The sequence below is a fragment of the Periplaneta americana genome, chromosome 16, assembly GCF_040183065.1.
Source record: "Periplaneta americana isolate PAMFEO1 chromosome 16, P.americana_PAMFEO1_priV1, whole genome shotgun sequence".
NCBI classification, from domain to species: Eukaryota; Metazoa; Arthropoda; class Insecta; order Blattodea; family Blattidae; genus Periplaneta; species Periplaneta americana.
The window spans coordinates 74,943,075-74,970,041 of record NC_091132.1 but is presented as its reverse complement, the minus strand read 5'-3'; the positions used below and the strand labels follow the sequence as shown (position 1 = coordinate 74,970,041).

Sequence of the window (26,967 nt, the reverse complement as noted above, 5' to 3'; positions counted from 1 at the left end):
AACAACACGCTAATCCCTTATTCATCTGTCGTAAAAAATCTTGGCTTCTTTTTTGATAATAATCTAAGTTGGAATTTTCAAGTTAAAGAAACGATAAAAAAAATCTGTTCCTCCATTCACTGTTTGAGTCGCTTGAGAAACTTCTTGCCCCAGCAACTAAAACTTACCCTAGTGCAAACCCTAGTAACGCCGCACTTCGATTATTGTGACGTTTTGTTAAGTGACCTAAGTTCTGAATTGTCAGTCAAGTTACAGCGAGCTCAGAATATGTGCGTCAGATACGTGTGCAACATCCGACGGTATGATCACATATCACCGTCCTTCGCAAGTCTCTCGTGGCTCCGACTTAAAGAACGTAGAACTTTACACTCTTTGTCTTTACTCTTTCGAATTCTGCACACTTCAACACCAAATTACCTTTCGTCTCGTTTCTCTTATCTATACTCTAACCACGACGTAAATACCAGATCACTTATCTGTGGCACGCTAAGTATACCTCTTCATAGAACATCTTGTTATTCATCATCTTTTACAATATCCACCTCGCGTCAATGGAATTCCTTGTCACAAAGTATTAGGGGCTGCAAGACAATAAACACCTTTAAGAACAGCTTAAAAGATAACCTTATTAGCATTTCACTCCAATCATACTGATTTAAACTATCACTGACTACATTGTTACTTTTTTCTTTAGACATCATACTGATTGTGCTGTATTTTAATTGTCTCGTAATAATCTCTTTCTATTATCTAATATTATTTGAAATATATTAACATTCTATGTATTTTAGTTTAATTCTGCTACACAGTTTATTTCAGTGTTTAATTAATAGTTCATAGTATTTTGTTGTTTAATTTGTAAATAACTTTTGTATACATGTAACTCTCATCTAAATCAAATTGTTGGATTCTTTGTGAGTTCATGCATATGTATATACACTTTTTGCTGGTTGAGTGGAAGAGAAGGCCTTACGGCCTTAACTCTGCCAGCTAAAATAAATCATTATTATTATTATTATTATTATTATTATTATTATTATTATTATTATTATTATTATTATTATTATTATTATTATTATTATTATTATTATTATTATTATTATTACAACTTCACTGTGAACGTTAGTACGTAATATTAATGTAGTGAAGTGACTCAAGTCATCCAGCCATAGTTGCGGATATACTGTGAGTTGTTTATATGAACAGAGTACAGTATGCCAGTGTAATAGATCTACACGCCTGCTGCACTCAATCTGAAAGCAGTGTTTTGGTACAAAATTTCCTAAGACTAGTTATGACTGCACAAGAAGTGGATCAATCTGTAAGTATATACATGACTCGAAAGGGACGTTTTTACGAACTGGAGCGCCCTATTACCTTCGTGGAAACAAACGACAAACGATAGAATTAATTACCAGTGAGCACCTAATATTACCATACTATTAACATTGCACTACTTATATACATATCAATAAAACTGATACCAAAATTGTATAGGCTACACAAGTCTTCCGAAATTTTAATTCCTTTATCACATTTACACAAAGGGAAACAAGGAACGGTAGTTACTTTATTCGGCTGAGAAAAACAATTGAATAACACAACTTATTTATAAATGGTTTTTAAGGAACCCGGAGGTTCATTGCCGCCCTCACACAAGCCCGCCATCGGTCCCTATCCTGAGCAAGATTAAACCAGTCTCTATCGTCATATCCAACCTCCAACAAATCCATTTTAATATTATCCTCCCATCTACATCTCGGCCTCCCCAAAGGTCTTTTTTTCCTCCGGTCTTCCAACTAACACTCTATATGCATTTCTGGATTCCCCCATACGTGCTACATGCCCTGCCCATCTCAAACATCTGGATTTAATGTTCCTAATTATGTCAGGTGAGATTATAATGCGTGCAATTCTGTGTTGTGTAAATTTCTCCATTCTCCTGTAACTTCATCCCTTTTAGCCCCAAATATTTTCCTAAGAACCTTATTCTCAAACACCCTTAATCTCTGTTACTATCTCAAAGTGAGAGTCCAAGTTTCACAACCATACAGAGAAACACGTAATATAATTGTTTTATAAATTCTAACTTTCAGATTTTTTGACAGCAGACTAGATGACAAAAGCTTCTCAACCGAATAATAACAGGCATTTCCCATATTTATTCTTTGTTTAATTTCCTCCCGAGTGTAATTTATATTTGTTGTTGTTGCTTCAAGATATTTGAATTATTCCACCTCTTCTAAGAATAAATTTCCCATTTTTATATTTCCATTTCGTACAATATTCTGGTCACGAGACATAATCATTTACTTTGTCTTCTCGGGATTTACTTCCAAACCTATCACTTTACTTGCTTAAAGTAAAATTTCCTTGTTTTGCCTAATCGTTTGTGGATTTTCTCCTAACATATTCACGTCATCCGCATAGACAAGAAGTTGGTGTAACCCTTTCAATTCCAAACCCTCTCTGTTATCCTGAACTTTCCTAATGGTATATTGTAGAACGAAGTTAAAAAGTAAAGGTGATAGTGCATCTCCTTGCTTTGGCCTGCAGTGAATTGGAAACGCATCTCACAAAAACTGACCTATACGGACTCTGCTATACGTTTCACTGAGACACATTTTAATTAATCGAACTAGTTTCTTTGGAATACCACATGCACACATATTGAATTTTTCGACAAGTAGATCTATATGATTAAATTATTACTATTGAAAGAGAATGATTTCGGGCCGTATACGTATGACTGGAACCTTTGTTTCGTAGAGTCCTTGAAATGGGTAGGTACTCAGGTCGCAGTTTAAACAATAGGAAATTGTTGAACTCGCTACCTAGCAGTAGTCTATCACATCTTGGATATGGAGCGATGAAGTGTTGCTAAGTCTCGGTTCTTTTAATTTCATTAACGCCGCGATATCGTTCTGAATCTAAACGATGCCCAATGCAGAATCAAATATATAAAATGCATGCTGCAAGAGTGTTATTAACTAGAGCTTATACTAATGATATAATATAATAAAACACTTCCGACAGGACCTTGTCATTATTTTTAACAATTTAATTTAATCTTAAATTATAAATGTATTGAAATATCAAATTGAAAGGAACCAGAGTGGACAATAACCATTTTTACGAGACATAACGCAACAGTATATGAAGGGTTTAGAGCTATAGTGGGCCAAGAGCCTTTTTTTAAAAAACGGAGAAAGTAAGGGTTAAAGTTATATGAATACCATAATTGAATTAAGATTGACATATAATTTAGTTTCAATGTGCACACTTTATATTATTTGCTATATGTTTCATTGAATTATGGTAAACACTTAATTTTAACCCTTGTTTTCTCCGTTTTTAATTTATAGCGCTTGGCCCACTATGGCTCTGACCCCTTCAATAACCTGGCGCTTCGGAAATTCATTTGCTGGTTGTAGTTTGAGTAGTTATAGTAGGAGTTAAAGAACGTTGGAAACAACATACAACATAGGTTTAAAAAACATAAAAATTGTTATCACAGTATGTAATTATTGATATGTTCAGTACACCATTCATTCTCATAATATTACTTAAAATGAGGTTATAAATACACAAGTTTTTAATTGATTACTTAATGACACTGTAAGAACTGTATTTATCTAGCGTCGATGAAATTGACGATAGTGAGATGGTATTTGGCGAGATGAGGTCAAAGATTAAGCATGTGATTACCTTACAGTTGCGTAAAACCTCGGAAGAAACTGAACCAGTTAATCAGTCTAAGCGGGATTGGAACCCACGCCCTAACACAACCTCGTATCAGCAGAAAAACGCGCTATTACCTGATCTATGACTGTGCCCTCCACATACTTGTTAATGTTATGTTTTATTTAACGACGCTCGCAACTGCAGAGGTTATATCAGCGTCGCCGGATGTACCGGAATTTTGTCCCGGAAGAGTTCTTTTACATGCCAGTAAATCTACTGACATGAGCCTGTCGCATTTAAGCACACTTAAATGTCATCGACCTGGCCCGGGATCGAACCCGCAACCTTGGGCATAGAAGGCCAGCGCTATACCAACTCGCCAACCAGGTCGACTCCACATACTTTGTTGTGGTATAGTTTACTTGTACATATTTAGATTTCGTCTATCAAGCTCAGACTGTAATAATTGAAAATGTAAGAAATTCAAGTGATTTCATAATAATTTTTATTTTACGCTGTGTCATTCGTTGGCGTTAACATAATGGTACCAACGGTGGGATTCTATGCAAAGGTACAGTTATATCAGCAGCATGTGTATGGATGATGTCAGTTTAAAAAAGGGCGATTGAAAGTTCATTTGAGAGGAACATCAAGGACATTGAAATGGATTGAGTTCCAACTGAATTTCTTCAGGGCAATGTGCCTTTAGAATGCACATACACAGAATTGGAAACAACAAATATATCTCTTTTATGCGACGATTTAAAGACACTCCATAGATGTCACTAAACAGATCTTGGTCCTAAAAAGAATCTGCTTGAGTATTATGATGGAATTCTACGCAAATGCGCAGTTACTTTTTCAGGAAGTACTTTAGCAGCATGTGTATACAATAGAATAATCTCGTAACATTAGTCAGTCATTATAAGCGAGTGTGAACAAACGGAAGCTTTTATTCTTAATATATATTTTATCCAAAGATTTGTATAATTTTTTGTAATAGTTATACACACACTGAAAACTGTCCAGTAGAACATCAAAGATATGACTGAGCAGACATTGGGTTTGAAATGGTACGAGTTGTAATACTTTCTTGGTATAATGTGCGTTCAGAATCCACATACACAGAATCGGAAACATCAAGCATACGCTTTTATGTGAAGATTCAGGTGTATTCCAAAGATGTAACTAGACACTCTCCTAAAAAGAACTGGCTTGAGTACTCTGATGGAATTGCTGACACGACACTGTATGCTTAGGAGCAAATTAACCAAATGGGATCTTATGATGCAATGTTTCACAGTTCAAAGATTCCCTAAGGCCATACTAGGAAGTTTTTGATTTTGGAAAAGACCGAACTTAAGAATTCAGTGGGCTTATAGACGTAGTACTGGTCCCTTGATAGAGGATATCCCATGATTAGGCATTGCGAAGTGGTTAAGAGATCCTTTACAGATATGACTAAGTAGATTTTAGTCTTTGCATCTTTAATCTTGCGTACACTACTTTAAACACTTCAATATAAATGATTGATTGATTGATTGATTGATTGATTGATTGATTGATTGATTGATCGATTGGCAAACTTACTCGTGTTAAATTACATAAGCAACTGTGGCTTTCAGCTGTTTCGGTGCTTTTTCACACCATCCTCAGAGTCTACTAGATACGCCGAACACATAACTAATGCTAACCACACATACAATAACATAAATACAGACATGGAAATCCTACACATACAACCCAAAAACCAAAAACTCAACACACTAGAACAATATGAAATATACACATACACTAAAGCACATCCCGATCAAATTCTCAACACACAGATCAATTTCAGAACACACACACTATTTGACTCCACTTTTAAACACGCAAACGCACCCCCACAACAGGCAGCGAAGTTCGAGATGACGCCGAGATCTAATAGGCTCTGAGGATGGTGTGAAGAAGCACCGAAACAGATGTAAGCCACAGTTGCTTATGTAATTTAACACGAGTAAGTTTGCCAATCAACCAATCATTTAGTCTTTGCAATGTGTTTTCTGACGTTACATGCAATTTATGAATATCATTAGGTACCTAAGCCTTAGAAGATAATATGTGGTTTTGTACTACAAAGTATCGCGAAGGTTTAATTAGACCCAAGTCCTTTTTTTCGTAAAGACGTAAATGAGTCCACTAGGGCCGAAGTGCCCAGCAATGCACTGTCCTACCTCTAGTTGTATTATATTCGTTTAGATTCTCACTAGAGTGCGTGGACGCAATCTGGACTAGCCTCTAGAATGCACAGTTACAACTAGTCTTGTTGGACTCATGATACTGTTACCATTTCCTGGTTTAGACGCTGGCCATAAGAAGTTTATAAAGAATTTAGACTACAAATGGCTCTAGACTTGCTTTTCTCGTATAAAAATAAACTTCGCACCCAAAATGTAATACCCCATGACGCATACGTTGAATCCAAATAAGATTAGAAGCTTCTGCATCCAGCTGTTTACCAAATAGAATAAAGGATAAAGGGCAGCTCCATATATGTAGTTAATGCACATGAACCTGCAACAGAAGAAAAAATTAGTAGTAGCATTAGCATTAGCAGTAGTAACTAATGTTGTTTTATAGGACATATCAGCAGGTACTTTTATTTCCACCTTCTGACTAAATTTGTTTAAAACAAACAACTATGATTAGAGAGAAATATAATAATCAGTTTAATGGACAGAGCATGTTAAAAATCATCCATTCTTCTTGTAATTTTAAAATTATCATAGTGGCATTATTATGCAATTGCATTATTTGTTTCTTGAAATATGAACATATGAAAATATTATTTTGAGCATTTAGTTAATATTTAGTCACAATTGAATCGGATTTTTAAGAAACCCCGTAAGTCAAATTTTAACAAAATTGAGTTTATTGCTAATTCCTGTTATATAGAGATAGACATACCATTTTGTAGAAAAATACCACAAGACAAAAGGTACTTCTGTTGTGACATGTGCGCTTTTAAAATTAGATTTCGTGGAGAAGGTCCAATGACATGGCTGACATAGAATGAACAAAACTATACCCTAAGCTTGTAAGTTTTTTATCTGCCCCCATGAGAATGTTTGCTTGTTAGAACGAGCTGAAAAAATAACCGTTAACACAAAAACACTAATTTCGTGCTACTTTTTGGCTGCAAAGAAATTGACAGAAGAGAATTTGAGCAATCAGTATGCGCTCAGACTTTTAAATCCCTGAAGATGGAGCAATAATCATTCCCTAACGAATATGATAATATGATTATAATGATAATGGAATTATATTAAATGATATCATATAGAATTGTAGGACATTACGTGGACAAATTTCGAGAAAGTTTCTGAATTCAGTTTCTTTGTACTTACGCCGTATCATATGCTATACAGAAGAAGCCAAGAGTAGCCATAGATACTAGGTGGCCAAATAGGCGCTTTCGGGTGAACATCATCTCCAAAAGCACGGCCACAAAAATGACGGAATGTAGTGAATGGTTGAGCCACTGTGGGGTCACTTCGTCAGCCGACTGAGGCAGCACTAGTTCGCGGTCCACTAAGTACAAACCCCAGAATGCCGTCCATACCAACTGTAAAAATGAGTGAGTTGCATGTTATGGAACACAGTGTCAATTCTCCCTCAGTCGGAAAATAATACCAATTTACCCATTCCGTGAAAACTTTGTAACTAATTCAACAGTTCATAGCATAAATACACGTCAAAAAATGACTTTCATACTCCATCGGCAAGTCTATCGTGCTATCAAAAAGGAGTGCGTTATATGACAGTAAAAATTTTTAACAGCCTCCCTATCGGTACAAAAAATGAAACTCAAAACATAAGATTATTTAGGGCCAAATTAAAGAAGTACCTAATTTCTCACGCCTTCAATTCTGTAGGTGAATTCATGACATTCAATAACGCTTCATAAAATTGGTATTAAAACTATGCGTTGTACTAGTAGACTATATTGTAAATTTCGTCTGTATATATTTGATCTAGACTGTGACTATAAATTAAGTGTGCTATGCATAGACATTTCGCTAGTCCGCGCTACGAGCGTGCTAAACTAGCCCCGGCTATCGACTGATTACTTGTAGGCCTACTGGATTTATATCAGATCAAGTCGCTAACACTGGTTTATGAATACGAAAAACGTTAGTTCGCTGATCATCCACCGGAAGCCCGCGCTAAGAATGTCTATGAATATGGCCCCAAGACTTTATAATAGTATTAAGTTTTTTGACTTGTTCCATATTCTAGCTATAAAGCAATGTATGAATACCATGGAATGTTAATAAATGCAATATAGTTCCGCCTTTTTCATGGTCCTAACAGACATTTTTAAATGATATGCATATTTGTATTTAAGGGTCCCGCAGATTTTCACTCCCCGTTTTCTTATTTCTTCATTTTTCAGAATTTTGTTCTATATAAAATGTTCCTTGCGGAACAGTTCTAATCTGAATGAGTTGAAAATTCCTGATAATGTTTTAATAAGTACAAGGATTAATATTCAGGGTTTTATGTCCATTCAGTGTGGTAAATTATTTTAGGTTGATTATATATTAAAAATTTAAAACATAATAATACAAATGAGAGTTAAAAAATTGTAGGGCTGCAAAATACTGTATGTATATACGACATTAAAATCAGGAACAATTTTTGTTTGTACACATGTGAAAAGTATTTTTGCAGTATTTCAGTTCAATCAGATTAAAACTATTACAGGTATGCAAGGAACTTTTTAATAATCAGAAGGTAATAAACGTTGGAAATTTATCTTTTGAAGAGGTGGAGAAGTTCAAATATCTGGGAGCAACAGTAACAAATATAAATGATACTCGAGAGGAAATTAAACACAGAATAAATATGGGAAATGCCTGTTATTATTCGGTTGAGATACTTTTTTCATCCAGTCTGCTGTCGAAAGATCTGAAAGTTAGAATTTATAAAACAGTTATATTACCGGTTGTTCTCTATGGTTGTGAAACTTGGACTCTCACTTTGAGAGCGGAACAGAGATTAAGGTTGTTTGAGAATAAGGTGCTTAGGAAAATATTTGGGGCTAAGAGGGATGAAGTTGCAGGAGAATGGAGAAAGTTACACAACACAGAACTGCACGCATTGTATTCTTCACCTGACATAATTAGAAACATTAAATCCAGACGTTTGAGATAGGCAGGGCATGTAGCACGTATGGGCGAATCCAGAAATGCATATAGAGTGTTAGTTGGGAGGCCGGAGGGAAAAAGACCTTTAGGGAGGCCGAGACGTAGATGGGAAGATAATATTAAAATGGATTTGAGGGAGGTGGGATATGATGATAGAGAATGGATTAATCTTGCTCAGGATAGAGACCAATGGCGGGCTTATGTGAGGGCGGCAATGAACCTCCGGGTTCCTTAAAAGCCAGTAAGTAACTAAGTAAGTAAGTAAGGTAATAAATGCTAATATTGTAACTTGAGAACCGATAAACTCACACAGTCCAAATTTGGTACAGCATGTAGCATGTGGTAAAATTTTCAAAATAACTTTAAAATAATAATAATAATAATAATAATAATAATAATAATAATAATCCGTGGCGCTACAGCCCATGAAGGGGCCCAGACTGACTAGCCGGCTGCTGGCCTCACGTCCACATACCGAAGCAGAGGTGGACGAACATCCAACCAGAATGGACGTGTCGTGTGGTTAGCACGATGATCCCCCAGCCGTTATAGCTGGCTTTCGAAACCGGATTTCGCTACCTATCGTAGCTCCCCAAGTGCATCACGATGCTGAGTGGGCACCGGTCCTATACATTGTCCGAAATTTCATGAGAAAATTTCTTCCCCCATAAGGACTCGAACCAGCGCGCATTCCGTAACGCGAGTCTTAGGCAAGATGCCTTAGACCACGACGTCACGGTGCGGGATCTTTAAAACTATAGGAGTTTAAAAATTGTCATAACTCCCCATAGTTTTTCGATTACAGTTTTCGTAAGCGTCCAGTGTAATCTTTACTGCAATTCCTGTTTTATTTATAGTGAATAGTACCGTGTGAGACTATTCATGGACTTCGATTTTATGCTAAAGTTGAAATTCTTTCGTCTTGTGGTTAAATAGTTTCTAAAAATTTCATTTTCTAAGTGATTTTACACGAAGTAAATATTTCAGAAGAAAAATGTGTTGACACAGAAGATTGTGACAATTAATTAGACTGAAATTGAGGGAATATTCAAACACCAATTTGATAGATTTAATTGATAATTACTTATTTCTTCAATCATTTTCAGCGTAATGTTACTGAAGCCGAGATAGTACCAGTAGACTAATAAAACTTATAGTGAAAAATATCGTATTAAATTAAAAAGACTAATATTGATGTAGTTACTTAAAATAATTTAAAATGAGGAATAGAATGATAATTTCAACTTCAGAACTGTGTAACAGAAGTAGCCTAACACCAGTGTTCTAATAATATGCTCACCATGGTACCAGGAAACACGAGTGACGTGAAGAAAAAATCTTGAAGTTTCTTGATCAAATTCCTATTGCGAGCAGTCCAACTGTGGCCGAAGGCATCCTGAAGCGCGCATATAGAGAAGAATAGCACCTGTCCGGCCTGTAAATGTGGCATCATTAGTGAATATTGCCTTTACATTTAGTGTACCAGTGTTATATATACAGGGTGGAAGTGAAATAGCCTTGCAGATTTCCAGAGCGAATAGCTTATGTTGTATGTAACAAAAACTATAATATCACATTGGTGGAAAGTTCATATTTTTTTTTCAAATGTTTAACAGTCTCTTATTCGGCAACTATTGCGAGTAGGATCGTAATTTTTGTCCATATCGATACGAAATTTAATAAAGAATAATTTATCTCTCTGGCGTATTTAAATAGCGTGTACAGTTTTCGTGTAAATTTAATTTTAAAAACCTCTGAATTCAAACCACTGCACGAAGCAAACGCGTGGCAACGTTTTGGCAGCTTGGCAGCTTACTTACGGAGACTCACCGAATTCGTTGACTTCTTACATCTGTATACGAGTAGAGTGTTTTAGCGACGATGTTGCCGGACTGCTGAAACTTCAAACTTAATTTTCTAATTAACCGTGCATATAATCACAAAACGTAATATAGGTTTTCTATTAATTTAAGTGTACCATATCGTCTCTTTCAATCTGCAAGATTATTTTACTTCCACCTATATATTTAAAATGTATTGTATCAAATGCACGCTTCCATAATATATATTTGATGTGTCATCCGTCATCTCTCTATTCATCTATTAAATATTTTATGCTACTCCTCAAACAGTACGGAAATATTTTCTTAACGCCGGCTTTCGGAAAAATGACACTGAAACCATGAGTGATGTATATCAGGTTGAGGAATCTGTCCAATTTGAACTTGTCGAAGTTCTGACACTTTCAGAAATGTCGCAGCAACTTTCTGACACTTGATGCTCTGTATACCGAAGATTCGTTCGCGAATACAAGTGAAGTTATTAGATCATTCACTGCCGAAACCCTTTCAAACATCGCTCCTGTTGATGAAGAAGACGCAGCCGATGACTGTTCTATCATTGAACCTGTTATTGCAGGAGGGGCTGCAGTAGAATAGGTGAGGAAGGTGAAAAATATGTTATGGAGAAAGGTAGAGCTCGGATTTTATCTAATTACATATTCTGTTCCTGTGTATGTAGCTATAAGAAAAACTAAAATGTCGGCGAATCACACCAAAGGGATCATTAATCCGACGTTTTAAGCTATATATTTGTACATATTTTGGCATATATCACATATTTTACATATTTTGAAGGATATTGCGTATTTTGAAAGAATACACATATTTTTAACCAATTTTCCCTCAGCTTGACTCATAAGTTATGTTTGAAAATTGTTTATAAAGCTTGAGCCTTCGTCTCTAATGCATGGAAATAATTTAATAATTGAAAATAATAAAATAACGTATTCTGTCAAAACAATGGACATCTCTTTTCCATGCTAAATTTTGTGTACCCCTTAAGAAATAACGGTAAAGTAGGAACAATTAACAAAGCGAAGGGTGTCTCATTGACTCATTGTACTGCTACCGCGGTGAAGGACACAGCGAAAATTACCCTGTGGGTATGACCATTTGGCACAAACCTCCCCAATCAGTTGCTCCGAAAGAAAAGAGTAGGCCTAGTTATTTCAGTTTTCTTAAGAAGCTTATTCTGACATTAGGTGATACAGCTAGCTAGTCTACTGCTATGAAGCCAGTCGCATCCAAGATAGCATCCAAGTTAAAAGATTGGATTTCAATTGACGATGCCTTTCCTAGTGAGAGCAAATTCGTGCTGTACAAAGAGTGTGACAAACGCATTTAAAAACTGAACTTCATGTTACAATTTAATAGAAAAACAAGTTCTTCTTACACAAGTGGTGCTGGAACCTTCTTCTTCTTCTTCTTCTTCTTCTTCTTCTTCTTCTTCTTCTTCTTCTTCTTCTTCTTCTACCAGTGTGTTTAATAAAGATTTCTGCATGGCAATGGTTGCTGCAAGCATGCTATGTTATAAACTTGGAGTGCCAAAGTTTCAAGCATTCCTACGCAAATACTGCAGCTTCAATATTCCGGATGAATCAACACTCCGGAAAAATTATTTGAACTGCAGCTATACTGACACAATGGAGACGATTAGAGCTGAACTTGGTGATTTCAACGTTGCCGTTGACGAAACAATCGATGACCGCAGAAAATATGGAAAATATTTAATTATTAATTGCGCCTCGAATCGAATGAGGTTGAATCACATGTGCATCTCAGATTTTTTATCAGCGTGAAAAAATACATTTAATAAAGCATAGATTTTAAGTTACATATTTTTATTTATTACATGTTGATTTACATATTTTGACATTTTTAGCTATATATTTCTTATTTTCAAATCAATAACTTAAAAACTGGGCTCTAGTGATACCCAAGGACTTAAACTCATTTCTTATGCAGATCTAGAAAATAATATAGTTCAAAAAGCGAGAAGGAAACAGACAAAAGTTTCAGATTTCTTTAAAATTAAAAATATAGAAATAATGTTAATAAATGTTTCAGTTAAATTATTCACTTAGAATTTTCATTTTATTTTCATAACGTAAAATATTGTACACTGTTCACTAATTTTTATATAAATACTAGGCTGCTATATAAAATATGTAAAAAAAGTCGCATTTAAAATTATCATACTAAGGTCTAGAGATGGGTCGAAATAGCTGGAACAGTTTTTTGAAACTGTTTCAGTATGAAACAGTTTTGTGAAATAACCTGTTTCAACTGTTCCAATGAATGTTACACCGCTTCAACTTTCCATAAGAGATAAAAAGTTCAATTTCTAAACAATTTCCCTCCTCTTTGCTGTCTGCAAAGGTCACGTGTAGCGCTATCATCAATTTCGAATCGAAAGTAGATATAATATAGATTTTCCACACTGCCTTTGTGCAACAGTATGTAGTACGAATCAAATTCCCTAATAAATTCGATATTAATAATTATTAGCTACCCATTGATGGAGAATATGTTCATGGTGCCCTGACACAGTGTTAATTAATATACCGAAAAAATATTATCGAAAAATGTCTTGTCGTTATTAAACTCTCCTAGGGTTATTATGCTATTTTTTTTACTAAAATCGATTCATTTTTAATTGTAGTTATTTAACAGAAACCTACGAAAAATTACTTTCGTCGTTATAATACATTGAACACCTGATCTAAGACGATTCAAGGGCTTTGAAACATGTTTCTGAAACAGTTGAGAAGTTGAAGCAGTTGGAACACTTGGAACATTTGGCACCGACGTTGTAAACATTATTCTTATGAGACTGTTCCTTTGAAACTGTTATTTTGGAACAGTTTCGCTCAAGAAACAGTTACAGTCGAAACTGTCTCTTAAAAAGAACAGTTTATTTCATCTCTACTAAGTCTAAGAAATTCAAAATACATAAGTCATGTGCCAAAATACAGCAATTTTTTTTCCAACAGTGGACAATTTTCAGTATCCGACATTTTAAATTCTGGAGAGATGTCTGCTATTGAAAAGTTTTATTGTAATAACTTACGAAATTCCAGGTTGTGAGGTAAAATATCGGGAAGCGCCTGACATCCTTTAAATACTGCAACTCGGCGCCAGCAACATCCAACACAATTATAGAATAGTAAGCCACGAACCAATGGTGCAGTACTACTGCGTAGTGAAAGATTTCCAGTAGCATACCCTAAAAATAATAAATAAATAATTAAATAATACATACTTCAACATTAGTATAACTTGACCGAGGCGAGTGGAGACCCGAGCGTAATGTGAACTATCGCGATGACGCTATACGAACAGTACAAGTAGCGGCCCGGGCTGAAGGACTCCACTGGCCTTGGTCGAGTAATAATCAGACAGCGGATTTTCGGTCCTGATACTGAACGTTACGTGTACGTCAGTTGCAGGGAAGTCATTGAACTTATTGCTACGCTCCCTCCGTACGCTGAGGAATAGGACGTCTTCTTATGTATAGTCCGGATCAGCTTACTTAATACCCTAAGGGTGAACCCTTACCATTTTTCTCATATTACCACATCTGCTAGTGGATTATAGTGATTTTCTAGATGTCAGGTCGAATTTTTTTTACCAACTTTGTTTCGAATTTCGAGTACTGAAAAATACGACAACTGGCAGTTATTTTCAACTGTTATGTTGGCAGCAATAATTTTGGTTTGCAGTAGAAGAAATATGGTGAAATGGGAGTGACTAGACTTGTGAAATTCGAACGTAATTAATAATTAATTAGTAATACCGGTATTATATTAATATGAATACATAATTCAGTTGTGTTGCGTTGTGATTCCAATTCAACACTATATTCAGGTAAGTGTAATTAAATAAAATATAATTTATAGGTCTAGACCCACTTGGTATGAAACATGCACGGACTAATGAACAAAAAAATATTTCTTAGTGTTCAGATTTTTATTTTTATTAAAATGTCCAAGAGAGGAAAAATCATGGTAGCGACTTAGGAGTATGTACCGATATTTTAAGTAGGGTATAAATTTCAAAGTGGTGTTCTGTTTTCGGAATTCGTACTAATCATTTCACGTGATCAGCTAGAATAGATTTTTAGGTTAGGTCTCGTGAATCGTAAACTGTTTAATCAAAACAATGAATTTCATATTGTCAGATAAAATACATTTTAATATTAGATCATACTAATCTATTAATTACCAACATAATATGCGCGATGCCAATATGCGATTATTAAACAGTCCCTTGCGTAATAATTTTAATGTGATTGAGCTGAAATTTTGCAGAAATATGCCTCACATGTGTACAATTTTAATGTTGTATATATATTTTGCTGTCCTACAATTTCAAAGTTTAAGAAAACATCCTTCAAGAGCTTACTTGTATGTTTTTTTTAATGTAAACACATATCCCTTCATAATGATCTGATCTGTCTAATCAATAGGATTGAGAAAATGTATTAAATTTAATTGGAGTTTGGATTGTAACTAGGGCTGCCATATGCCGCGGATTTCGTGAACAGACCTTGATTTTATAGTCTAAGAAGAAAGTCTGGGCCGAAAAGACGGATGAAGTCGGACAGAAATCTGAAAAATTGCAATAATTTGTAAGATAATGTTGAAATGATACTCAGGTGGATGCAAGATAGTACATCTTACGAACTGAATAAGGGCCTTCTCTTTATAATAATAATAACAATAATAATAATAATAATAATAATAATAATAATAATAATAATAATAATAATGGTTTATTTTAACTGGCAGAGTTAAGGCCATTCGGCCTTCTCTTCCACTCAACCAGTATGATAGAAAATTACTACAATGCTATGAATATAACATAATTAATACAATACAATACAATTCAAAGCAATACAATACTACAATACAAGACACTATAATACATAATTAATATAATACAATGACAATTCTTTTCATCTTCACAACACAAATAAAATAATTATGTAATAATAATAATAATAATAATAATAATAATAATAATGATGATGATAGTCATACCTAAATTAAATTAAATTATTACACTCGATCACAATTATAACTTCAATTTGACTGCGACCGTAAGAAGTCGTTTAGCCTTTTCTTGAAAGGGGTTATTGTCTGGCAGCCCCTTATCTTCTGAGGTAGAGAATTCCATTCACGGGGGACTGAGACAGTAAAAGAGGATGAATAGTGGGATGTTCTGTGGGCAGGAATTGCTAGGATTTGGCTCTCCTGTGACCTGGTGTTTAGATTGTGATTGGAGGATAAGTAGTTAAACCGGGAACGAAGATAATTTGGAGTAGAAGTGAGGAGAACTCGAAACAGAAGAGACAGCGAATGAAGTGTTCTACGGTTACTAAGTTGCAGCCAGGATAAAGATTTGAACGAGGGTGTAATGTGGTCAAATTTGGAGCATTGCTGATGAATCTGACACTCATATTGTGCACACGCTGCAGCTTGTTCGAAAGGTCAGTTGTCAAGTCTGTAAGTATTACGTCGCAATAGTCAAACAGTGGTAGTACGAGGGTTTGCACTAAAGTCTGTTTTAATTCTGGCGGGAGGAAGTTTCTGAATGGGTTAAGAGAATGCATGGTATAGCACACTCTCTTGGATATTTCCTTTATTTGGCATTCCCAATTTCAATTTTCGTCCAAGAAAATGCCGAGGTTTCTGACGACGGAATGGTACTGAATAGTGGCATTATCTTTGTCCAGGTGATAAGAATTTTTCCTACTGCACAACAACGAGAAAATTTCTTTAGATAAGATTTCACACAAAATCTCGGTAAATTTTTGTCACAATTGTATTTCTGTGGAACAGTACTCAAAACTGCTGAAAATTGTAGAATGTCATTTCTCTCTACCTGGATACAATGCCAACGTTCAAAGAGCATATTATTTGATGAATGCTCGCTCAGTGGATAGAAGAAAGGAACAGATTATCACTGAAGTTAGTAAATGTATTTCTGCAGATAGAGTATAATATGATAAATGTAAATTGCAGTTAATTTTACAAAGTCATCCACAAACGAACAAAGTTCCTTTCTTCTGTTCACAGTTGTGAGAAGTATGAGTGGTTCTGTGATGATGATATACAGACCTGAATGGTGTGGTGCTAAAGTAAATGGTAATAATGTAAATCCCATGCGAAATAAGAAGGTGATAGATAAGATGAAGTGTATTACTGAAGTGGCCAACCTCGTCAATAAAAGTAAACAAGCGCTATTGATGTACTAGTTTCTATAAAAAAATAAATTATATTTAAAAGTTTCTTAGAAATTCATACCGTATGTTTCCTTTTTCGATCATGTCCTGAATTTTTGTTTCTTCATTATAACAACCCTAGTTGTAACTAGGTTTCTACTATTATTAGGATATGGCATTTATAATGATAAATAAGATCAATTAGTTCATTATTTTCATTAAAAATGCCCCTGGCATTCCACTGAATCATATTTAGATTGCAAGTTTTCTATGAGCTTGGAATTCTCAAGATAGTAATTTCCATGATATAGGCTATAATTAAACACAAATCCTAGGGATAACATCTGATTTCAGCAACGGCATAATTATATTCCTTAATTGTTGTATTTTTTTTACAAAATAGTTCATTAGCTGCTTCTTTTCAGAATTCATAAAATTGTTGAAGAATAGATTTTCCACAATGAGATCCTAATTTTACACAAATAGAATCTAATTTATGAGATTTATATTTTGGAATTTTGTTCCTCTCCAATGGAGTGTCGCTATGACACTGTATTGCACTGTATTGTATTGTATTGTATTGTATTATATTGTATTGTATTGTATTGTATTGTACAAATAATGGAAACATTAGTTTTGGGCGTGTTATTACTGCCTTGTGTGGAGTTCTTCTGATTTGTATTGTCTATCAGAGGTGGATGACATTTTGTTTTGAAGTATTTGAGAATAATATGCTCAAGAACAGACATTTCCAGACCAATGTTTGGGCTTATAAAATGGAATATTATGTTGAGTCATAATATTCAAGGAAATCATCAGAATTACAGTTTTTCTTTTTCTTTGAAATTATCTACCACATTTTGGTTAATAAAATAATCATAGCCTATTCCCTGTCGCTCAGCTTGTAAATTAATTAATTTTGACATTTCGAAGATTCAGAATGACAAGGTTCTATCTAGTGTTTAGTAAATTTTACAGGAGAGCATTTTAAAAGTTTGGTTGTTAATAAAATCAATGCAGATCAGAACCTTTTCAAACTAACTTTATCACGAACAATAATTGAGATATTAACATATAATTTATATGATAGATAGCTGTGAAGTAGCAGAATTCAATGCAACAAAAATTTCAGTTTTGCTAAAAATGTCAAATAGAACCTTGTCATTCTGAGCCCGCTATTTACCGAGTGCTCTTTAGGAAATATAGTGTAAAGCGGCAGGGATTAATAAAATAATTAACACGCCATTTTAACACGAATGACGGATGACACCGTACTACTAGCCACCGGTGTAGCTCAGTCGGTAGACGCGTTTGCCTGCTGATCTGGAGTTGCGCTCCGCTTGAACTCATTATCTGACAGGATTTTTTCCCGAGGTTTTCACCAGTCATAAAGTGAATGTCAGGTAATCTATGGCGAATCCTCGGCCTCATCTCGCCAAATACCACCTCGCTATCACCAATTTCATCGACGCTAAATAACATAGTAGTTGATACAGCGTCGTTAAATAACCAAGTAAAAAATAAGACACCGTACTAACAGAAAGCGTGGTCAGGTTTCTGAAACATCAAGTACATAAACGTTTGCATGTTAAAAATATATATTTAGTTTTAAATTTTGAAAACTTTCTTCACTAAAAATATTTGCTTAAGCAATAGGCTACTACTACTACTACTACTACTACTACTACTACTACTACTACTACTACTACTACTACTGCTAATAATAATAATAATAATAATAATAATAATAATAATGATAACAATAATAATAGCAGTAGTAATAATGCATCCGGTAATAGACTTAAAATAGCAAAGGCTAATTTAATTATGTTTGGATAGACATTGTGATATACGTATAGCATATTAATATTTAAGACCTCCGATATAACAATTTCAATTAAACATATTGATGCACCTATATGGCCAACAGACAACATTAAGTGAAAGTGAGGAGAGAAAGTCGCTTGATACAAGAAGTTGGCAGATGAAGTGGAACTCCTATGGAATCTACAGCATGTCTTCGTAATTTCCATTTTCGCACAAGCGGGCGATATAATTTTTATTATAGTCCTGAGTTTATTATATTGCGAGCGATCCCTTTGGTGTAAAATTGCATTAAAATTGATACACAATGCAATATACCTATTGTTCGACAGATTTTGAAGTAAGAAAGGCGAACACAAACTGATAGGCCTACTTAGTAGCCCAGGACATAATAATTACATATAATTATGATATGTGAATTGTTTATAGTTGAGCGAAAAGGTTTGGAAAATAAGAACATTTCGTACCTTCGAAAACTGACCTTGCAGAATACAGAATTTCCACATTTTTGGTATATGTAAAAATAACAAAAGTTCTGCATTTCTTTAAGAAGATAATATTGCTTATTTTCAAACTTCATTTTGTTTTTGAAACACCTCAGCTATTCATATGTTTAGGAATTGTGGGTATCGATTTTTGACGGATTTTATAGGCAGATTTCTTTATTAATGCCATGTCTGTAGGTTATAAATTGTTGTTTACCTCATTTGGCGTCGATTGAAAACTGGTTCTTATTAATTGATTTGGTTGAGAAGGCACGTCTTCCCTAGCTTTCCTGTTAGCGACGGTCCTTACAATCTCTGAACAGATTTCCCTGTTGCCATGGGTTCATGATTATGCTGTTCTCATACGCTAATCACTTTCGAATATTTTGAATCACCATTTTATGACACAACACTGCATTCTTTTGTCCACAACGCTTGCCGGTACTTAATTTATAGTTTTAGTTATAATACAAAGTCTAAACTGTCTCTCTTTGTTGTTAATACGTGATCTATAGGAATAGCCCTTCTGCACTGTCTCTCCACCCCACTGACTGACTACTGTATAACAGCTGTAGCTTGTATGGAATGATTCAAGGGTTATTGTTTGAGATATTTCAAACAAAAAAACTTTAATATAATTTTGTTATTTTTTTGCTTTCTCTTCGAGATAAAATTGTTTTGTATGAAACATTTGATACCGTGTTTTGGGAAAACCATTGATTTAATTCCCAACATGCTTTGTCAATTTGAGAGAGTAGGCTATTATAATAGTAAATGACTGAATAAATTTCAAGTTTTGTCCTTCAAATGTGCAGAAATTTGATCCGAACAAATGTAATATTTAAAAATTCGTTTTCGGAATGAAAAGTTTCATTTGTTCAGATCAAATTTCTGCATACTTAAAGGACAAAACTGAAATTCTTTCAATCATTTGAAGGGTTCAGAACCATAGTGGGCCAAGCGTCATTTACTAAAACCATAGAAAACAAGGGTTAAAATGAAGTTATTACCATAATTCAATGGAAAAATATAGCAAGTAATATAAAGTATACACATTAAAACTAAATGATATGTCAATCTTCATTGAACTATGGTATTCACTTAACTTTAACCCTTGCTTTCTCCATTTCTAATAAATGGCGCTTGGTCCACTATGGCTCTGAATCCTTAATTTATTATCATAATATACCGCTCCCTTAAATTGACTGAGCATATTGGGAATTAATTTAATAGCTTTCCAAAAAAGACGCTACGAAATGTTTCATATAAAGCTATTTTTTTCTCGAAAAGGAAGCAAAAACGAGCAAAATCGTATAAAACATTTTTGTTTAAAATATCTCGGACAGTAACCCAAATAAATTAATGATATTACTTACGGTTCAACCTGGTATACTAAAATGACGTGAATAAGCTAATGAACACCTTACATACTCTCCGTTCAGAACACATGTCGTGTAAGAAGTGACCACCTGGGAACACAAACTGCTAACCAGGCTGGTTTATCAGTGATGTCAGTTATCAGTGGCCTTGTGGTATTATTTCTATCGCGGGTCAGGTGTTGGTTATTGATAAGTGCTATGAACGGCGTGGCGAGAAACTAAACAAGTGAACAGGCGTACCACTACACATCAAAAAATAAAATTAAAGCAAAACTTTACTTGCCTTTAATGCAGAAGTTATGCAACAAAAGCGAATACAAAATTGTGTTTTCTGGAAGAAGAGTTACAAATTTGAAAAGTAAAAGTTATTCTTGCAATAATTACCCTACAATATGAATATTTTTCTACGTATTTACCATATGAGAATACTATACGAATTATACAGAATGTAACTAAATTCAATAACGAAATTCTAGAAGAGACCAAAAAAAGTTTTTTGTTAAACGACTATGGGTCTGAAACTAATTATTGAATGACAAAACCAGAAACTATACCATGAGGAATAAGGACCACAGTTGTAACGTTACTTATGACACTCATGCTTCAAAACCGTCATTACATTAATCAGTAAACACGTCATGACGTCAGAGTGCAATGTTTGTGCTGTGACCACGCATTACGTTTTGTTCACTGAGAGAAGAGAGGTGGAACAGTTCATTTGGGCTGAATTAACAGATGTGCACTTAGTTTACGGTGCACTTGAACCGCAGATTCGTGAGCAGTGGATTGGCCGCGGTGGACCCATTGGTTGGCCTGCTCGTTCTCCTGACCTCACCTCACTTGACTTTTGTGTGTGTGGGTGCACTTGAAGAGCCTGATATATAAGACTCCAATTGAATCGGAAGACGAGCTCAACGCTCGAGTGTTTGGAGCTGTTGACTCTCTACAACACATGTCTGGAGTATTTGATCGTGTATGACAGGCAATGACTCGTCTTTCTGAGTTTGTATTGAAGCAGGAGGCCGCACTTTGAACAATTTTTGTGAAGGATTACAGATTGAAATGGTTTTGAAGCATGAGTGTCATAAGTAACGTTAAAACTGTAGTATGTTTATTCTTTACAGGGTAGTACAGTTTCTGATTTTGTCATTCAGTAATTAGTTTCAGACCAATGGTCATTTAACAAAAAAGGTTTCAAGATGGAATGAGCCACCGACGTGGCTCAGTCGGTTAAGGAGCTTGCCTGCCGGTCTGAAGTTGCGCTCGGGCGTGGGTTCGATCCCCGCTTGGGCTGATTACCTGGTTGGGTTTTTTCCGAGGCTTTCCCCAACCGTAAGGTGAATGCCAGGTAATCTAGGCTAATCCTCAGCCCCATCTCGCCAAATACCATCTCGCTATCACCAATCTCATCGACGCCAAATAACCTCGTAGTTGATACTGCGTCGTTAGATAAACAAATCAAAATAAAAAATGGAATGATTGCCTAATCATCTAATTTTAGTAACATTTAAAATACAGAGATCACCTATTTCAGCGTCGATCACATATTTTATTTAAAAGAAAAAAAAAAAAAAACAAAATTAATATGAAAGCAATTAATATTAAAAAAAGTTTCTACTGCTGGTTTATAAAGCACTTTTAGAAAATAAATATGACATGCTAAAAATAACAGAATAATTTTAAGCACATTAGCAAGAAAATTACTGAAAATCTGAATAGCTACGAGAATTAAGAATAGTATCTTGTATTGTAAGATCTTTAAAAACGTTTGTTGAGTTACTGAATTCTCCTTTCAAAGAAGCAATTCGATGAAGACGGTTACAGAGTGATGGTGGTGGTGATTGTTGTAGTGGTAGTACTGTTTTTTTTTCTTGTTGGTGTGGTAGGTTGTAGCGATTATGACTACAGTGATGACGTTCATGATTTTATTAATCATATTTTACGATTTAATATATTTTTCTGTATAAAAATCTGTCTTCTTAATTCCGCTATAATAATTTTACTCTAAAAATATTCTCAAAATTCAATGCTTCCATTACTTACAGAATATGTTCTGTGCATTTCCTTCGACATCCTCACGGCGCAAGGTTAGCTGTGAACTTGCTGAATGACCTCTGCTTGCATTTCCCCTACTTAATTCTAGCTCAAGCAGGCTTACCACCCAACAAATTTCCCCCAACGAATAAGCCGTAATAGCAACTATGACTCTCGGAGAACTGATAATAAAGAATTAAAACACATATCTTACGTTCTTTTATCATGAATTAGGTTTCATAAAATGTGATGTTGTATTGATTAGCAGAATCAAGAGTATACAATTAATTTTATTTGTAAGTCATAGCTGATCAAAGAACGAACAAAGGTATCACATATTTAAAACTATTAATTTTTTCCGTATATTATCCAAAATACTATTTAATTAAACAATTATTATAAAATATATATTTAAATTAAAACTGAATTAGTTGAAATAATTAAACCATTTCTTTGATTACAAAGGAAATATTGTCGAAAACTATTGAATATACGTAATTATAGCATAACTTGAGAAGTAATTGTAGTTAGTTGCAAGGAACAAGATTCTTTCATACTCAAAGTATTTGGCTGGCATACTGTACGTCTCTCTTAATTCCTGCTCTAAGAATGTTCTAGCTCACATTATTTTAGCTACTGTATTTTCCGGTTATATGATGATAATGTTAATAATAATGAACATTACATTAATAATAATAATAATAATAATAATAATAATAATAATAATAATAATAATAATAATAATAATAATAAACCTCCATTCCGAAATGGCAGGATTTGGTATTCTTATAAATCACAATCATTTCAACAAAAAAATTAGAAAATACACTGTTAATGATTGAGTTAATAGTAATTTTATTCAGAAGATGCGACAACATATCTGAAAGGATCGCTGTATGTTTTTCTGCATTGACTATGAAATGCTCCAACTGGCATAATAATAGGCCTATAACAAAATAACAAACAATTTTCATAACCGTTTCGCAAGGACTGTGTGTGCTTATAATATACATTCGTGCGTGCTCGTGTGTGATTGTGTGTGTATTAGAGAAAATACTGTCTGTAGAAATACAAACAGAATTAAGCTCTTGACAATAAAACACATATATAAGATATGACGGATTGTGATATGAGAACCGATGGGAATATTAATACCAATAAATAATACGCTTTTATTCAACAGAAGATAGGATAAACGTAGGCCCATATAGTAATTAATTCGGCGGAACTCCCACATATTTTCCTAGCATAAATGCTCGCTCCGGGTCTGTCAGACCCAGTCTAGATATTAAAATAAAATATATAATTTTAAGGTTACTATACAGTCTTTCTGTTTGGTAAATGATAGCTGAACTGTGTTTTTACATAGTAACGTAGAACATGTAAACTATTTGCTCTGGATCTGAGAGACCCAGCCCTGCCGGTTTAAAGCGTTTGTGCATTTAAATCATATCATTACTGAACACAAACTACAAAAATCTGCAATCACTTTGAATTCAGTGAATTAATTCGATTACAATTTCGCAGTACCTGATAAAGTACCTACCACGATAAGAAAATTTAAGCATGATTTAAAATTTCCATTATGTCATTCTTTAAATCTGTAGTTGATAAACTAAGTGGAAATCTGAAATACTGATAACAAATGTATTAGTCCGAGAGGAACATAGGTTAAGGGTGTTTGAGAATAAGGTACTTAGGAAAATATTTGGGGCTAAGAGGGATGAAGTTACAGGAGAATGGAGAAAGTTACACAACGCAGAACTGCACGCATTTTATTCTTCACCTGACATAATTAGGAACATTAAATCTAGACGTTTGAGATGGGCAGGGCATGTAGCACGTACGGGCGAATCCAGAAATGCATATAAAGTGTTAGTTGGGAGACCGGTGGGAAAAAAACCTTTGGGAAGGCCGAGATGTAGATGGGAAGATAATATTAAAATGGATTTGAGGGAGGTGGGATATGTTGATAGAGACTGGATTAATCTTGCTAAGGATAGGGACCAATGGCGGGCTTATGTGAGGGCGGCAATGAACCTGTAGGTTCCTTAAAAGCCAGTAAGTAAGTATTAGTCCATCGCTGTGAAGTAACTGTTAGCATACTTCATTTCACTCAGATGCAATTGATAAAGCGTCGTGGAATAGACTAATTTAAAAATGTATCAGTAATAATAATAATATATAATTATCATCTTAATCATGAACGGTATGGGATAAGACAGAGCTTAATGGTGATGTTTATGACAATGAAAATATTAACAGTGATGATGATGATGATGATGATGATGATGATGATGATGATGATGGTGGGACCTAATAATATCGTAGTATTAATTCAATAGCGTTTGTGTTTAAAACGTAAACTACTACAAATAACACATTGTACATAAAAGGCGATATTATCGTCAGTTTATAAGAAAAACATATTAAGTAAAGAATATGACTTCTGAGAAAAAGGCGTAGGCTATATAATATGAGTATAATGTTTGTGTGTAAACTTAGAATTGGAAAGTGAAATGCACATAAAGAGAAACAATTTAACTAAAAACAATAATTTGAGGATTCATTTTTGTCGGGAACTGAGGAGTAATACTTTTGACTTTAATGTGTTTTGCTTATAAACCGACGTTGTAAGGAATAAGGTCACAAACAATAGCATCCCCCCCCCCCAAAAAAAAACTAAATCACCATTTCCGACTTCCCAGTGTATTTTCAAGGTTAAGTGAGAACCAGTCCGACGCATGTTTCACTATTTCGACATGTGTAACAAATTCTTGGTTGCCTTACAAAAGTCATTGACAAGGTGAGCTTCTCAAACTGAGAGGAGTATTAATGAGTGCGTATAATAAAATTCAGTTGAAATACTCACTCGGTGATCGCGTCCGATCCTCGGAGGTGCTATCCGCTACCACCTGTCGCAAACAAGTCGGACTGTGAACTGCTGAATCACTGATGAAACCGATCTTCTTCAGTATCTCTCACGTCACAATTGGAAAAAGTGACCTTGGCGACGGCAGGAGTGTCCAGGTCGTTCATGAACGTCAACAATACTGCCGATGTATTGCAAGAAACACGCTGCAGGAGTCACTTCAACTCTATACTAAAGCCTCAATACTGCCTCGGTGCTTCTTACCCGTTACAGTGTCCCGTTACTTGTGGAACATTTCTTTCCCGTCGGAATTATACAGTACGTAAACTTGTAGGTTCACCCTTTCTCTGACTCTCCTCCTCTTTGTCCCTATCTATCTATCTATCTATCTATCTATCTATCTATCTATCTATCTATCTATCTATCTATCTATCTATCTATCTATCTATCTATCTATCTATCTATCTATTCTCTTAACCCATTCAGAAACTTCCTCCCGCCAGAATTAAAACAGACTTTAGTGCAAACCCTCGTACTACCACTGTTTGACTATTGCGACGTAATACTTACAGACTTGACAACTGACCTTTCGAACAAGCTGCAGCGTGTGCACAATATGAGTGTCAGATTCATCAGCAATGCTCCAAATTTGACCACATTACACCCTCGTTCAAATCTTTATCCTGGCTGCAACTTAGTAACCGTAGAACACTTCATTCGCTGTCTCTTCTGTTTCGAGTTCTCCTCACTTCTACTCCAAATTATCTTCGTTCCCGGTTTAACTACTTATCCTCCAATCACAATCTAAACACCAGGTCACAGGAGAGCCAAATCCTAGCAATTCCTGCCCACAGAACATCCCACTATTCATCCTCTTTTACTGTCTCAGTCCCCCGTGAATGGAATTCTCTACCTCAGAAGATAAGGGGCTGCCAGACAATAACCACTTTCAAATTGAAGTTATAATTGTGATCGAGTTTAATAATTTAATTTAATTTAGGTATGACTATCATTACTATTACTGTTATTATTATTATTATTATTATTATTATTATTATTATTATTATTATTATTATTATTATTATTATTATTTTATTGATGTTGTGAAGATGAAAAGAATTGTCATTGTATTATATTAATTATGTATTATATTGTCTTGTATTGTAGTATTGTATTGCTTTGAATTGTATTGTATTAATTATGTTATATTCATAGCATTGTAGTAATTTTCTATCATGCTGGTTGAGTGGAAGAGAAGCCGAATGACCTTAACTCTGCCTGTTAAAATAAACCATTATTACCTATCTATCTATCTATCTATCTATCTATCTATCTATCTATCTATCTATCTATCTATCTATCTATCTATCTATCTATCTATCTATCTGTCTGTCTGTCTGTCTGTCTGTCTGTCTGTCTGTCTGTCTGTC

At 34.6% G+C, this 26,967-nt stretch overlaps 1 protein-coding gene across 4 annotated transcripts; it reads right to left on the bottom strand.

The window, feature by feature from the left end:
• Positions 1–1,213: 1,213 nt before the first annotated feature.
• On the bottom strand, positions 1,214–25,707 carry LOC138716446 (androgen-dependent TFPI-regulating protein-like). Of its 4 annotated transcripts, none has more exons than XM_069849547.1 (5): positions 25,538–25,707; positions 13,788–13,943; positions 10,177–10,311; positions 7,074–7,291; positions 1,214–6,240 (listed from the first exon to the last, which is right to left on the bottom strand). In XM_069849547.1, the coding sequence occupies exons 2-5, from the start codon at positions 13,938–13,940 to the stop codon at positions 6,075–6,077; spliced, it is 672 nt and encodes a 223-aa protein (XP_069705648.1). In that variant the 5' UTR covers positions 13,941–13,943; positions 25,538–25,707; the 3' UTR covers positions 1,214–6,074. The 4 variants fall into 4 exon arrangements, with proteins under 4 accessions (XP_069705648.1, XP_069705645.1, XP_069705649.1 ...); XM_069849544.1 differs by lacking the exon at positions 25,538–25,707 and adding an exon at positions 22,675–22,754; XM_069849548.1 differs by lacking the exon at positions 25,538–25,707 and adding an exon at positions 20,629–20,784.
• Positions 25,708–26,967: the final 1,260 nt, after the last annotated feature.

What these genes read in the sequence shown, in the direction of transcription:
- LOC138716446 (XM_069849544.1), bottom strand. Translation starts at nt 22,704, where the DNA reads ATGTCGAAGGAAATGCACAGAACATATTCT. An exon ending in AAATGCACAGAACATATTCT is followed by an intron (nt 13,944 to 22,674) that starts GTAAGTAATGGA and finishes TATTATTTTTAG; the next exon opens with GGTATGCTACTGGAAATCTT. An exon ending in ACCTCACAACCTGGAATTTC is followed by an intron (nt 10,312 to 13,787) that starts GTAAGTTATTAC and finishes CCACATTTACAG; the next exon opens with GCCGGACAGGTGCTATTCTT.